The sequence below is a fragment of the Balaenoptera borealis genome (genome assembly GCF_965194805.1).
Source record: "Balaenoptera borealis genome assembly, chromosome: 2".
Classification (NCBI taxonomy): Eukaryota; Metazoa; Chordata; class Mammalia; order Artiodactyla; family Balaenopteridae; genus Balaenoptera; species Balaenoptera borealis.
In genome coordinates, this window is record NC_138867.1 from 121,237,789 (window position 1) to 121,252,928 (window position 15,140).

Consider the following 15,140-nt stretch of genomic DNA (forward strand, 5'->3'; position numbering starts at 1 on the left):
GCAACAGTAAAACAAAACAAAAATAAAAAACCCTCAGGCTTCTTTACTAAGGAGCTTAATTCTTAGCCTTGTGGAGGAGAATATAGCTAGTAGTAAAGGTGATCACCAGCCTCTGTTACAGATTACCAGGAAAAAAGCAACAACGATAACCACAATAAAACCCACTTTTTTAGTTAACTATGAAGGTGGGGTGAGGGGACCAGCAGTAAGGGAGCACTTTCTGGAAGCTGAGCACTGCTCATGTATTTCATGTAATTCTCATGTAATCCTCACTACAGCCCAGGGTGGCTTGTGCTCCAAGTATCTCATGTTACTGAGGAGGAATCTACAGTTTAGAGGGTGAGTCTTACCCAAGTTTCAGGTGGGATTTGAACTAAGGGTCCTAGGACCTCACTGTAGGGCGCTTTGCTGCCTCAAAACTCAGGGTTTTTAGAAACGTTTCGGGTGATAAGGCCAGTGCTATCTGTACTTGGGTTTCAGGGCCACCACTGACAGTCACCTTGCTGACTGTGAAATCTGAGGAGGGCTTTCTCACTCTCATCATTGGCATTTGGTGCATAAACTAATGGTGGGTGAACTAAAGCAGCACACTTGCTTCTGTTCGCATATTTCCTGCCCTGTACTCTTCAGAGAGCCCTCACGTGACTAACAGTTTAAAGAGGCACTGCAGAGAGAGCACAGGCCAAGCACAGGGCACATAGTTCCATAAATGCTATGTATTTTTTGTACACCTCTTCTTTTACCTTTTATTCTTAAGATGACACTCATTTCTGTTTATCTCAGGAGACTAGCATAAGTAAAAAATCAAAGCAATAGTGCCATTTGTCAGTTGATTGTTTTCATTGTATCCCAGCGCATTGCCGTCAATTTGTTAATCCTCAAATCCTGCTGGAAAGGGGTTAATCCCTGACATTTCCGTCCTCTAGGAAGAACTGTTGTGACTCTGACCCATAAATGAGCTAGAAATCAAATTAAGGGTTAATCCAGAGCTTAGGGATTTAGATTTATAGCTTTTGAACTTCTTGTGTCAAAGATTCTCTTTAATACCGTGAATACATTTCAGAACGTTACTTTTAATTCTTACATTCTTACATGTAAGAATTCTCTTACAACTTTGACATCACAAAACTAGACCTGTACTCCCTTCTCTGTATCCTCCATCCTTCCATATTGACTTCCACATAATTATATAACTCTACGTAATTATATCTCATCTATCCCTTTTCTCTAGTGTCTGCCTTTTCTTTTTCCTTTTTCACAGAACTAGTTTTGGGGGGAGGTTCAGACCTAAGAAGCTGCTGAAGACCACTGGACTCTTCTGAGCAAATGTTGCACAGGCTCATATTAGCTCTTCAGGCCTTTGGCTTTCTTTGAAGAGAATTTTATTGTTTGCAACACTGAAAAGTGAAAGTTAGTAGAAATTCTTGTTACTTCAGTTCCAAACTGAAAAATTGCTTAGATCGAGGTATCATGTCCATCAAATCAATGTGATGCTTCTTTGAATTTCCCTTCTGGTTTTGTTTTTCAATTCATTTTCAGGACTATAGCATTTAGAATATTACATGGCTTTAAATGAACATGTGTGGGTTGTAGTAGTTGTGGGTGTTGCTACAGCATTCTCCAAAGAAAAATATTTTCTTATTTTCCTAGAAGATATTTGTTATGGGTTGAGTCGTGTACCTCCCAAATTCATACGTGGAAATTCTAATCTTCACTATCTGACAACAAAAATTATTTGGAGATAGGGTCTTTGCAGAGGTAGTTAAGTTAGAATGAGGTGATTAGGGTGGGCCCTAATCCGGTATGACTAGTGTCCTTATAAAATGGGGTAATTTAGACACAGAGCCAGACAGGTACACAGGGAGAATGCCATGTGACCATGAAGGCAGAGATCAGGGTGATGTGTCTTCAAGCCAGAGAATGCCAGAGATTGCTAGCAGACCACCAGAAGCTAGGAGAAAGGGATGGAAAAGATTCTCCTTTCCATACTTCAAAAGGAACCCATCAGCTGACACCTTGCGCTGGAACTTCTAGCCTCTAGACCTGTGAGATAATACACTTCTGTTGTTTATGCCACTCAGTTTGTGGGTCTTTTTACAGCAGCCCTAGCAAACCAATACAGTATTGAATAAGAGGGCCTTTCTCACTGAAGCAGCCATAAAAGGGGCCGCCGACAGCCTTTTAGATGGATGGCCCAACACACACTCCTTAAACAATCCCATTGACAAGGAGCCCCACTTCACAAAGCAGCTCTTTCACGTAAATTATCTTCCTTATTCTGGATACTCTTTACAGTAGCCTAAGCTTTCATTAGCTTTTTAAAAAGTCATCCGTTCTTATCCCTTAATAAAGAAGCATTCTTCGGTGCCTTTGTATTACCTTACCATAGAACCAAACGTTTGAAAGTTTATATGTTATATTGGTTAATGGACTAAAGAATAGATTTATCATTTTTTCTTTAAAGTGTGTTAACTCTTTTTGAGGGAGCTTAGTGTAAAATTCCTGGGTAAAAATGGGACTTCATCTAAAAACAGCTGTTAGGGGTAGTGGCGTGTGATACTTGCCAATGTCTGTCTTCAGTCACTTTGAACAATTAACTCCACCGTGCAGTAACTTATGGAAATGAATGAGCACATGTAGGGGAAATATTTGTTTAAGCTGAAGAATCATGGTGGTAGTCATCTCCCAGCATCTCTGCATTTGTTTATCTTTAAGAGATGTCTCACAGATGTATGTGACACATGGGTATTTTCTCCCAAATGTCTTCCAGGAGGGACCACTAAACCATATGGAAAATAATAGAAACAAAAGGCTTCTTTTTGATGCACTGAATCAATATAGTCTCTTGAGGGGTGGTGTTTATACTTGGCGAAAGGAAATAATTAGAATGCTTTATGTTTTCCAGGACTAGCTGACCCCAACAGAAGCCCATACATTCGAAGACGTTATGTAGAGTGTTGAGTGCCCCATTCCCACCCTTGGTACTCTCCAGAGGTGGACAGCAAAGGACAGCTTATTAGGATGACAGGGGTACTGGGTGCTAGTGGTGTCACGGGGACCAAGACAAGCATAGTCCTTGCCTTCATGGATCTTACCGTTGATTGTAGAATGGGCAGGCACATACACATACATTCGTGCAACTGAAGGTATAAATACTGGTATGTTGAGTGTTCCAGCAAACTTGGAGGACCAGAATGCTGTAGGGAAGATGTAACACACAGAAGGACTTCACCCTTCTACTCTTAACAGAGAATGATGGCATGACTAGAATGCCCTGAATTTTCATTCCCTCTCTCCTCCCCTCCCTTCCTCATTTATTAACCATAACTACATACTGGAGACTCTACTGACCGTGGAGATATAAAGTTTAATGAAGCATTAGGAATCTAATGGACTTTCCTTCTTAAAAGTCATCTGATTTTTCTTGCAAACCAAATCCAAAGTCCTCCTTCTGTGAGCTTTCCACGAATAGGTAAAGAGAGACAGCTTTCTTCTGAACCAGTCCCAGCCTGGCATGTCATACCCACTGTCAACTCTATCCTCGCGTCCCACCGTGTACTGTGTATTTGCACAGTGTACGAGCTTTTCTTTGTATTGGTTGGCTGGTTGTTTAATTAGGTATGTTTTATATAACTCTGTTCAATTCTAAATATCTGTCTCAGGTAATTTGCTCCCAGAGGCAGAATAACGTTATTTTATCCAGCTTTTAATCCAGTACTGTGTGCATGTGGTTGTTCAGTTTTGTTTTTTATGGTAATGCAATATTTGAGTTAGATTATTTTGTTCTTTCCTTCGGGACTTTGGTGAAGTACTGTGTAAGAGACTACAGGAGCTGAATCATGTTAGTTGATATTTAAACTAAAATTTGAGCGAGTACACACACAATCTACATTTCTGTATAGGTAGGACAAAAAAAAAAAAAACAGGAAAATGGGAGATAGGTAAGAATAGTGGCGGCTAGAAAGATTAATGGAAAATCTGAATAATCTGCCCCAACCCTCCAGTGAGTCACCACTCTTATTTCAAGTCCCTTTTTATAGAAGGCTGCATGATGCTGGTAAAAGATCGAGCAGCCCTAAGTTTGAATTTGAGATCTGCTTCTTTACTAGCTGTGTGAGTCTGGGCTGGTGGTTTAACCACATCTGTAAGGTGGGGCTAATCATACCTACCTTGCAGGATTATTTTGTAGGTGGAATGCTTTAATATTCTTCCCTGATGTAGTTCTCTGTCGGAAGAGGTTGTTCCTTTGAAGTTTTTCGCTCTGCCCTAAAACCCGGGACTTCCTTGCTCTTAATGGTGAGCCATAGCTTTGGAGGGTATTTCTTTGAGCCCGTTTGTTTCATTTTGATGGCGTGCCTTTTTCCTATAGTGCCATGACTCTTCAAGTCATCTATAAGCTGAGGGTGAATACAGGTGCTTTAAGTATATATCCGCAAAGGGGCTGCCAGGGGAAGAATCTGTTTTCAAACTATATATGCGATAACCCGTTATTTATCTATTTTTCCTATACAAGATAAAAGGTCTAAGCCCCTCCTTCCAAGTTATGGTCTACAAAAGGAAACCGTACTAATTTTAAGTTAAAATAATACTCTTTTAGTTTGGTATGTGGTGTGCGTGCATGTATTTGTTTGTGTGTCTTCGTGAGAGTGTGTGAGTGTTAAGACTGTGTGTTTTCCAAAAAGGATCATCTTATGTAACAGACTTTGTTTCAGTGCTCAGCCTCTAGATGGCAGTTTTGTATATGTATTAGTAACTATTAGCTGGTCCCGTTGAAAATTAGCTGTCCTTTATACATTGACATTTAGTAGTCAGTGGTGTGTGTGTGTGTGTGTGTGTGTGTGTGTGTTTCTGTGGAAGAAATGATCATGTGAATATTACCTCTTAAAGGAAGCGTATTCTAAGTGACTCATTCTTTCTCTAGCAATTCCTTCCTCCCACCCTTTTGTGATAGATCATTTCATACCCAGTTTCCTGCAGAAGCAAGCATGCTCAGTTAATGTAACTTCTGTTTAAACGTTACACTTAACCTTGCTTTCTGAGCCCAAGTGTCGGGCTCCTTGCGTCAGGGACAGCTTATTTGAGGATGATGAAAACAGATGAGTGATTGGGACGGTCCAGTGTGTGTGCTGAGAACCAGCCAGTCGTGCTTTTCCCTCTTGGTGTGGCCTGTCTTTATCTTTTGCAACAGATGAATCCATTTTTCCTGGTTTCAAACTTCCCCTCCCCTCCCCTTCTCACCCCTTGTTTGAAATAATATTTGATTTTGCCTTCCTGCTGGTTGGTTAGAGTGCTGGTCTCAGTGCCATTGACATTTTGGAGAGGAAATGGCTTTTTCCTTCCTCAGAGGGTGTTCTCCTGCTCTGACTTCCATGATTTGGGTGAGGGTGTGTGTGGGGGAAATATTGTACTTTCTGAATTGCTCCTTGGCTGTTCTGTAAAATGAGCTAGCTAAGAAGTTCTTAGAATCTTTAGAATTCATGTATTTTTTAAATTACTGGGTTTTTTTCCCTTTTAAAAAATTAAATGAGAAAGCATTCGCTGTTTGATTCCGGTTTAAGTAAGAGTGGGATGTGTTGGTTAATGGACGGTGGTGTGAAATAAGGCAACCTTATTTATATTATTTCTGTTACTTATTTCTGTTCTTATTACTGTTTCTATTCTTTAGCCTGCATAGTGAAATTTGGAGTTTTATTGATTGAGTATACCAGTTTATTTGCCAGTTTCTAAATATAGAATGAGTTTATTTTTTAAAAATCGAAACCAAAATTTTGCTATTACAGAAGTCCAAAGAAAGGGGACGGTTTAAGCAGCAAACTCCACTTACCTGCATATCTGATCGTCATGAGATAGAATACTAACAAAGAAAAATTGATAAATGACCTAGAAGATTTCTTGAATTAGAGTATTTTTCATAGTTTGTTATCAAAATAACAAGTGTTTGCATTCCCCCTGAGAGTTACTCATCCTGGCAATTAATAATGCTTTCTCCTGGTGCTGGGCGTTGAAATCTGCTTACTCCTATGTCCTCGGTGCCCATGGCATGCGCATCCCTGGCAGTCAATATGTTTCATTTAAGACCATGTAACTTAATGTGCCAAAGATGTCTTTGTCTGGGCTTCCTGATGTTTCATGACTTCAGTCTCCTTTAAAATAAAAATACAGGAAATTATCTGATGTGATTGGCAATATTACTCTTCAGACTATGATCATTGCTATGGTCCTAATTATTTTAGGACCTTTCCTCCCAGGACGTCACTGCTGTAGGTTATAATACGTTATGGTTCATTCATTCATTAGGATCAGATCCTTTCTATATAATTGATTAGAAGCCTGCTTCTGAAAACTTCTTAAGGGGTGTGTGTGTGTGTGTGTGTGTGTGAGTGTGTGTGTGTATGTTTGTTTGGGGCGGGGGGCGGGGGAGAGGAAGTCCCTTCTTCCCTCTCCCCTTTCCTTCCTCCAGAGAGAGAGAGAATGAAAGAGAGAAGTGCCTTCTTCCCCCTCCCTCCCTCCTTCCTCCTAAGGAACTGGTCACCCTGGATCCCCAGGGCACAGACTCTGCCTGCACAAGGGGGCAGTACAGTGTTGTGCTTAAAGTATGGGCCTTGCTTTAGAGGCAGACAGACTGGGTTCAAGTTGAGGCTTTCCTGCTACCTAGCAGTGCAAGATTGTGCAAGTCATTTCTGAGTCTCAATTTTTAAAAGAAGTATAATGATAGTACTGCTTCATTGCAAGGAACAAATGATAATGCAAGCAAAGTCCTTAGCCTGGTGCTTGGCCCATAATAAACACTCAGTAAACCTTAGCTGCAGTTGGTGGGTCACTGGTTTGCAATGTCTGGTTTCCCTCTCACGTTCTATTTCTCTCACCTGTACCCCACCCAGGTTACCATGCCATATGTATTCTTCTCATGTGCAAGGATATGTAATGCACAAGGATCGTCAATGGTTGATTATCTCAGAGCATGCATAGTTCTGCAGATTCATAAGTTTTTGTCTCCAGATAGTAGATGAATGTTGCCCTCCTGTGATGACACTGGGTCCTCAGTATTGGAAAAAATGGGAAAGTATCCCAGGTTTCCCCTTCATTGATGAACTGGAAAGGCTTCTGCTGAGTTGGACTGTGAGGTGCATCAAGAATACAAACATGCATCATTGTTGGTCCCAGTGCACGAGATGACGTTATAACATTGGATGGCCTGGGGTGGAGCTCAGGTAGGGAGAGGCAGAGAAGGACGAGCACAGACCCCAGAAATCGCAGGCTGGTGGTCCACAGACATGTTTGGTTTGGCTTGAGTTGTTGAAGGCAACATTTTAAAATAGGAAAAATCTGTAAATGTTGATTGTGACTTTCCATGTGCCAGCTGTTTATACGGCTGAATGGCGGATGCCTCCTTTGGGTGGGGTGTGTGCTCTTCACTTTGCTGCAGTCTCCACCATGCCCTGTTGTCCCCCATCATGATGACAGGGGACAGCTGCCACTTTGCCTTGCATTTGCACTGTTATTTTTCTCATAGAGGGGAAACCCCCTTTGTTCCTATGACTCTATCAGAAAGCAAAAGTGCAGAAGAATAACAGGCTGCATGTTTTAAGGAAAATGAGACCAAGCCTATTTTCCTTGGGGCAGGGAAGAATCTTATCCAGTTTCACTCATTTTGCTTACTTGCCTGGTCACTATAGATGTTTGACTCTGTAATTTCATACACACACGGAAGAGATGTCATTCTCCAGTATTATCCTGCGTTGGCCATATCTTTGTGTAAATGAAGATCTGCCATATGTTTGTGTAAATGAAGGTCTACTGAAACCTTGAACACTTAAAATTGCCAAGGAACGGCTAGGGACCAGTTTTCCAAGTAGCACTTTAAAAGCAAAGGACCACTTCCTTTGGCGCTTGCGTATCTCTTTTCACCTGTGGATGGCAGTCCATTCTCCAGACCTTCATTGTTTCCCTCTGTCTTCCTATCTAAACGTAGTGAGGTAGGTTTCATGTACAGGCTGTGAGTACATGTGTTTCTGTGGATGTCACAGTCCTTCTTTTACTCTGAACTTGACCCTTAAATGTGCCATAGTGTGGATAGAAGCTGGGGAATGAACTCTTGCCAGCAGAAGATTCATAGTCTTATGAATGAATAAACCCAAGATCTTTGGAGGTCGATTTAGAAAGAACAGTACTGTTAGATTCTGAGTGTGTTTGTTTCAGTGGGGTGGAGTGAGTTAGTAATAGCATTTCCTGGTCCAATAGGAAGTGGGTGAATTGCCAAGCCACTGAGCTCACCATTGTTGACTCAGATTCAGGAATAAGATTAGAGTAGGGAGGCTGTCGAGTAAGCCTGGAATCAGGGCTGGTTGTGATTCTGCTTGCTCCTGGCTGATGAGAAGGCTGTGAGCTGACATCAGTAGTCCCGGGTTCCTGGATGTGCCGATAAACTATGTATTGATTTATGAGGGCCCTTTGTGGAGGCCAGAGTTGGAAGGAGATAGGGCGGTGGGTAGCAGTTTGCCCTGTGATAAGTGAATAACTATTTTCTGCATTGCCTATGTAGTGTGAGAGGTGAGGTGCTTAGAGAAAGTTGCAGATCCTTGTTCATGCTTCTCAAGCTGATCCAGATATAGCAGTAACCAAGGACATATTCAGAGTGAACAGGAGGTACTGTATTTGATGTAGAATTTTAGGATTGAGCCACAGAAAGGATTGTAAGTTATTTGTTCCTTCTCTCATCTGGTGGGTAGTGGGAGCACCCTGGCAGATTTTCTAGAATTTGCTGAAGACCTCTTCTTTGTCCTTATCAATTATCGGACATTAATTCCAAAAGGGGGAAGTAGGCCACTGTGATGCTTTATTCAGGAGGAAAAAAGGAAATGGCTGTGATGTCAGAACCTGTATGTCAGTCTTTGGCCTGGCTTGCTTTCTGGTAGAGGTGTGGTTTTTCAGTGCTGTGTGACAGTGTTTTGGGGGTGGGGTCATGCGTATCAGAAGCACCCTGGCTCATTTCTTTTCCTTTTAACCTGCTCTTCTCCCTCCATAATTTTGACTGTACTGACACTTGCCGTCCATTCCTTCCACTGACCTGCCGCTCATTTGCCCCTGTGATAACAACTAATTTTTGGAGCATTTACTGTGTGTCTGACACTTTGAAATGCCTTATACATATTTCACTTAACCTTCACAACAACCCCATGAGGTAGGCACTCATTATCTGACTTTTAAAGAATAGCATAGAGTAGTTCAATTACTTGTCTGCTAGGAAGCACTAGAGTCCGGATAACTACTGAGCTTAGATGAGAAGTAGTATATCTTGGGTTTTTTAAAACTTCTTTATTTTTATTGAGGTGTAATCAGAGTGAAATGCATAAATCTTAAGTCTGTGTCTTAATGACATTACACACACAGACACACACAGACACACACACACACACCCCTGCATGACCACCCAGGTCAAGTTATAGGACATTTCTGTTACCCCAGAAGGTCTCCTTGGGCCGCTTCCCAATCACTGCCCCTACTCCTTCCCCAAGACAAAACCACTGTTCTGACTTCAGTCACCACAGATGACTTTCGTGAGTATTTAAAAATCATATAAATGGAATCACACCGTTGGTAGTCTTTTGTGTCTGGCTTCTTTCCCTCATTATTATATCTTTGAAATTCATTCATGTTGTTGCAGTAGTTGGTTCTTTTCTGTTGTCTGTTGTTCCATTGTTTAAATATACAACAGTTTATTCTCTTATGAATGGATATTTGGGTTTTTGTTGTTGCAAAATTTGGCCATTATGAATAAAACTGAGTATTCTCGAATGTGTCTTTTGGTGGACGTATGTGCTCATTTCTCTAGGGGATAAATCTAGAGGTAGAATTGCTAGATCAGAAGGCAGGTGTCCATTTAGTTTTAGTAGATATTTCCAACGTGGTTTTATCACTGTATTCTCTCGCTAGCAGTGTATGAGAGTTCCAGCAACTCTGCATTCTTGCCAGTACTTGTTATTGGTGGTCTTTTGAATGCTTTGCATTCAGAAGGGTGTTTGTTTTATTTCATTGTGGTTTTAATTGCATTTTCCTGATGAGTCGTCATGTTCACCTTGTTTCTTATGCTTGTGACCACTGGTGTGTCCTCTTTTATGAAATGCCTATTCAAGTCTTTTATCCATTTTATTAATTGGGTTGTTCATTTTTTTCCTATTTATTTGTTGACATTCTTTGCATATTCTGGATATTCATCTCATTGGAGATAAAAATCACAAACATCTTCTCTTACTCTCTTAATAGTACCTTTTGATGACTGGAAGTTCTTTATTTTGGTGAAGTCCAATTTATCCTTATTTTTTATGATTAGTGCTTTTTGTGTTCTTCTACAAAACTCATTGCCTTTCCATCTCTTGGGTATTTAGAGGCAGAAAAAAATGTGGAGAACCACTGCTGTAGAAAGTAAGCCACAGTCACACTGGCCATTATTGGATTCCTGTTTTTGTATTGGCTGTTTGCCTACAGTGGTGTCCTGAGCCCTCATATTTATGAAGCACTTTAGGTTTCACAAAGCTCTTTATCATTCACCCTCATTTGATCCCAGGCAGGAGCTCACTAAAGGCCTTGCAGGAGCGTCTAGTCCGTTTTGATGGCAAGGGACATGGGTGGTCAACATGAGCTCTCTGGGGGCGCTGTATCTCCACGTTTCCTGTGGCTTTGTGCTTGAGGGCAAAGCATTAGACTGCTTGGTTCAGATCCTGGCTCTGTAACTGTGGACAAGGTACTTAACCTATTTGAGGCTTGATCTTCTCATCTGCTAAATGGGATAATGAGAGTATACCTCCCTCATGATGTAGTTGTGAAGATGAAATGAATTAATTAATAGATAATGCTTAGCACACTATCTGGCACACAGTGCTGGGTTATTATTATTGTAGTTGTTCTTTTATTATATTGTTTGATAGGGTCACAATTGTTTTTTTTAAATTGAAGTATAGTTGACTTAAAATATTAGTTTCAGGTGTACAACATAGTGATTTGATATTTTTATAGACTACATACCATACAAAGTTATTATAAAATATTGACTGTGTATTCCCTGTGCTGTACATTACATCCCTATGACTTATTTCGTGGTTTGTACCTCTTAATCCCCTTCACCTATTTTGTCCCCCCTCTCACTCTTCTCCCCCCGGTACCCACTAGTTTGTTCTCGGTATCTGAGGATCACAATTCTTTGCAGAGCTGGAAAGAGCTCTGATCATTTACTCCAATTCTCTTTTATTGTGTCATATTTTCCTTTTCTCATTCCACACTCCCACCTCATGAGTTCTGTCTCTTTCCCTCTCTTTTTCTTTCCACTTTTGTTATGAAAAGCCAGATGCATTTCAGAAATGAACTAAATCGATACCTGAATGAAAACATACTGTCTTACAGGGACTCTCATGGAACGTGTAGGGCCATTGAGAGTTTTGCTTGTTTTCTTTTGTTTTGAGGGATGGTGGTTAGTAGGGGCATAGGCACGGTAAATATGGAAAGGAAGTTAACTGCTTGATTCCAAAATAAAGTTGACCCATTTACCTTGGTTCTAGGAATTACACACATAAGAGATTTATGTAATAGTGGTTTAAGTTATAATAAAGGAAAAGAAATTTGAAGCTGAGTGTTTTCTAGATGCCTAGAAAAGATAGTACATACAGATCCAGATGTACATACACCAGGCTAAGAGAAAGTTTTCTGAACTTGAGGTGATAGGATTAGAATCAAGTGCGTTAAATCTACTTTATTCAGCTCTCCACCACCCCCTCCCACAATAAAAAAGGAGAACAAAACCACATGTGGAAAAGAATGTATATTTTGATATTTCTTCTCGAAATGAAAACAAATCCTGTTGACTTTCCTGGTTACTAAGGCCAAGTGGCCCACCCTTCATAGCCTCTGAGTTTGTCTGAACTTCCTCTTTGTGGCTCTGGGTAGAAATTTCACACTGTGTGCCATGAAGTTGCCTTGACATCTGCGAGGTCCCTGAGACCTTGGTCTGCTAGGCAGCTATTGTGGTCTCACTGTTTGCTGGTGAACACCTAGCAGGAAATGAACTGGAGACACGTTGGCATGTAGAGAGTAGCTCTACCCCAGCGGGGAGAGGAAGGTGTCTTTGCTCTCCAGTGTGGGGGGAACAGGAAGGAAAAAGGGGGCCGTCTGGGTGAGCAGAGGGGCCTCAGACCTAACTGTGCCTCAGGATCACCTGGGGAGATGGTTAAAATCCGAGTTCGCAGGCCCAGCCCTGAAGTTCAGGTTCAGTGAGGTGGGGCTGGGCTGGGCACCTCTATGCTAAGGGCATGCATGATTCTGAAGCCAGGGGTCCAGGCACAACAACGTTTAGAGCAACACACAAAGGTCCAGGCCCAGGGACTAGAGAGTTCCACAGTGGACTGCAGCTTTGTAGACTTTTTATCTCAAAGCCGTTAAAGCTTTGTGCGTGGCTTTAAGGTGGAAGAGTAGAATCAGTCCACCCAGCCCCCGGCTGTAGGGCTGTGGCTGCCAGCAGTCTGCAGATACCCAGCGGGTCACGCACACTGGATGTGCTGATAGTGGTGGGAAATGGGCACTTGGGCCTGAGAATGAGAATTTCTGAGAAGAAGAGGGAGTGTCCTGGCCGGTGCAGGGAGTCACTGTGTCTTCTGAGTCACTGTGTCTGGGTGCCAGCACCCAGTGTGGCCTTCACAGGAGTGACTGCCCTCTCGGGAATCAGCGTCCATCCCATCACCTGCCTCTCATCCACCCTCTTACCCACCCTCCCACCCACACCCCCCCAACCACCCCCTCTGCTGCTCCTCCCCCCTGTCTCTCTGTCCCCCCCCTCCCCCGCCGTGTTCACCACCTAACGCACTCACACCCGCACCCCAGTGCCCCTCATCCCCAGCCCCTCTCTACTTACATGTTCACATCTTTGAAAACTTTTTTTCTTCAGGGATGTTGAGGGATGATGACTGAAAAGAAACAAATGTGATATTTAAAATACATTCAACGTAAGTATTAATAGATCTAGCCTATTCATTGGAACTATGGAAATAAGCCAGGAACAGTGACTGTAGGTGGGTTGAGTGAACAGGCTTTGGTGCTTGTGGGCCCAGGCTTGTGCTGCGCAGGGCATCGCGGAGCTTGTTTCTGTGTGTGTGTGTGTGTGTGTGTGTGTGTGTGTGTGTTTGTGTGTGTGTGTGTGTGTGTGTGTGAGAGTGAGTGTGTACGCTCTTCTGTGATCCTGAGCAGTGCTGCAGTCTTAATTCTTGCTCAGTGGACTTCGGCCTCCCTTTTAGGCTTTCTCAAACTTTAAAGATGAGGATTTGAGTCATTAATTCTTAACTTTTTGTGGGTTGCAGTTTGAATTGTTTGTCCAGAAAAATACATATACATTTGGTGGGGGAGGGTGGCTTTTAGACTCTCTGGGGCCCATCTGTGGACCCTAAGTCAAGAACTCCTGCGTTAATGAGCATAGAGGGCTTGTAGCCCCTTCTCCCAAGTTCATGTTTGTGGCACACACCTCTTCTTGTGTGACATCTGTAAGGGGTATGCAACAAACATCATTTGATACTGTGTGCATGCTTTCTGAAGGATTTGTGCTCAATTTGAAAGAACAAGCATATTTCAAGGAGAGAGTGAAAAGAGCTAATGCATGTAAAGACCTTAGCATCTGCCATGGTAAAGATTCACTTAAAAATGCTGTATACATTTAGTATAATCATATTATATAAATATACTAAATACTAATTATAACGCCCATTACCCCCATAAGACTTTTTCATGTCACAAGCAGTTTAGAAGCATTGGACTAGATATTAGACCAGGATCCCTCCAGCGTGGATGTTCCCCCTCTTTTTATTGAGTCCAGTAATTCTCTTCACTTAAGAACGTGTTTATTCTACTCCTACTGGGAGTAAAGTACCCTAGTAAGCATTTTGGAGAAGAGGAATGAATATGATCTCAAACGCTGAAGGGAATCACTTGACTCCTCTGTGTCCCTTACCTGTACGTAGAGTCCTGTCTTCTGTGTTTCCTCCCACCTCCCTGAGGGAGGTGGGCTTATTGAGAGGGATTTGGGGGTGATAGCTTTGCTTTCTGAGGCTGGAAGGTGGCTCTGAAGAGGTGAGGGGTGCTCTCTCTCTCTGTGCCGTCAACCCCAGCAGGCTCTCACTCGCTCACTTAGATGTTTCTTTAAGGCTCACCTTCATCAGGATCTCTCTACCTGTGGCGCTGGGTTCACATCCCGTGTCCTCGTTTCTCCACAGGCCTGGAGTTATCACCATGCAGGCATTGTCTGAAGAGGACCGGAGGCTCTGGATGGAAGCCATGGATGGAAGGGAACCTGTAAGTAACAATTCAGGGAAGTAGAGCAAGAATAAAGGTCCCGAGTTGTTTGTTGTTTCCTTAGTGCAGTGATTTTTGCCGTTGCTCTAAATAAAGCCTTGGGCTCTTGAGACCAATGTACCAGAGGGACTTTTTTTAATTCCTGGACTGATGTTTGTGGATATTGACACTGCTTCTGTGTAAATGCAACTCCTGAGCTTTGGCCTCTCAGTCTAAGGCCTGGGTCCTGCATGATGCCACACCAGAGACCCCCCCCCCCTTCACCGAGGCAGTTGTAGTGCCCCGAGGACTCTTAGAGGAAGCACAGTCCAGTCTGGCTTACTGAATACCTATCGATGCCTCCACAAAGTGCAGCCCAAAGCGTTACCTCAGATCCATTTTAACAGGTTAGATGATGATAAAAGTGTATACAGATGGTACAGAACCTTTACTCATTGCCCTCTGGTTCAGCCTCCCATTGCCGTAGTTGGCTCACATCCCATTATAAGCAGTGGGATTACCCGGGCCCATGAAAGGAGTTAAGCCTAGTAATGTGATCCATGCTCCCATTTCAGAGATGCTGGTCTTTGCTGGGTGATGTAATCTTGTGGTTTTTCTGCATCTTGTGACATGTGAAACCCACGGAAAAACCTTGGGGGAAGTCCCTAGAGTCACAGTAGTCATCTTAATTTGCGGCCAAGGATCTCAACCCCAGTATTCAGCAAATCTCAAGGTTACAGAAGTCGTAAGAGTACTGTCTAACCATGTCCTACCAGTAAAAGATAAACAGAATCCACATTGTCAGAGGGCCAATAATTGGACCAATAATGATCACT

General features: G+C 42.5%; 1 protein-coding gene across 6 annotated transcripts in view; it reads left to right on the forward strand.

Moving 5' to 3' along the window:
* The window catches only part of ARHGAP26 (Rho GTPase activating protein 26), a 466,073-nt gene that overhangs the window by 158,704 nt on the left and 292,229 nt on the right, over positions 1–15,140 (forward strand). For all 6 annotated transcript variants that reach the window (XM_082382702.1, XM_082382705.1, XM_082382704.1 and 3 more), the window contains exon 11: positions 14,247–14,325. In XM_082382702.1, coding sequence (XP_082238828.1) covers positions 14,247–14,325 — 79 coding nt within the window. The remainder of the gene's footprint in view (positions 1–14,246; positions 14,326–15,140) is intronic.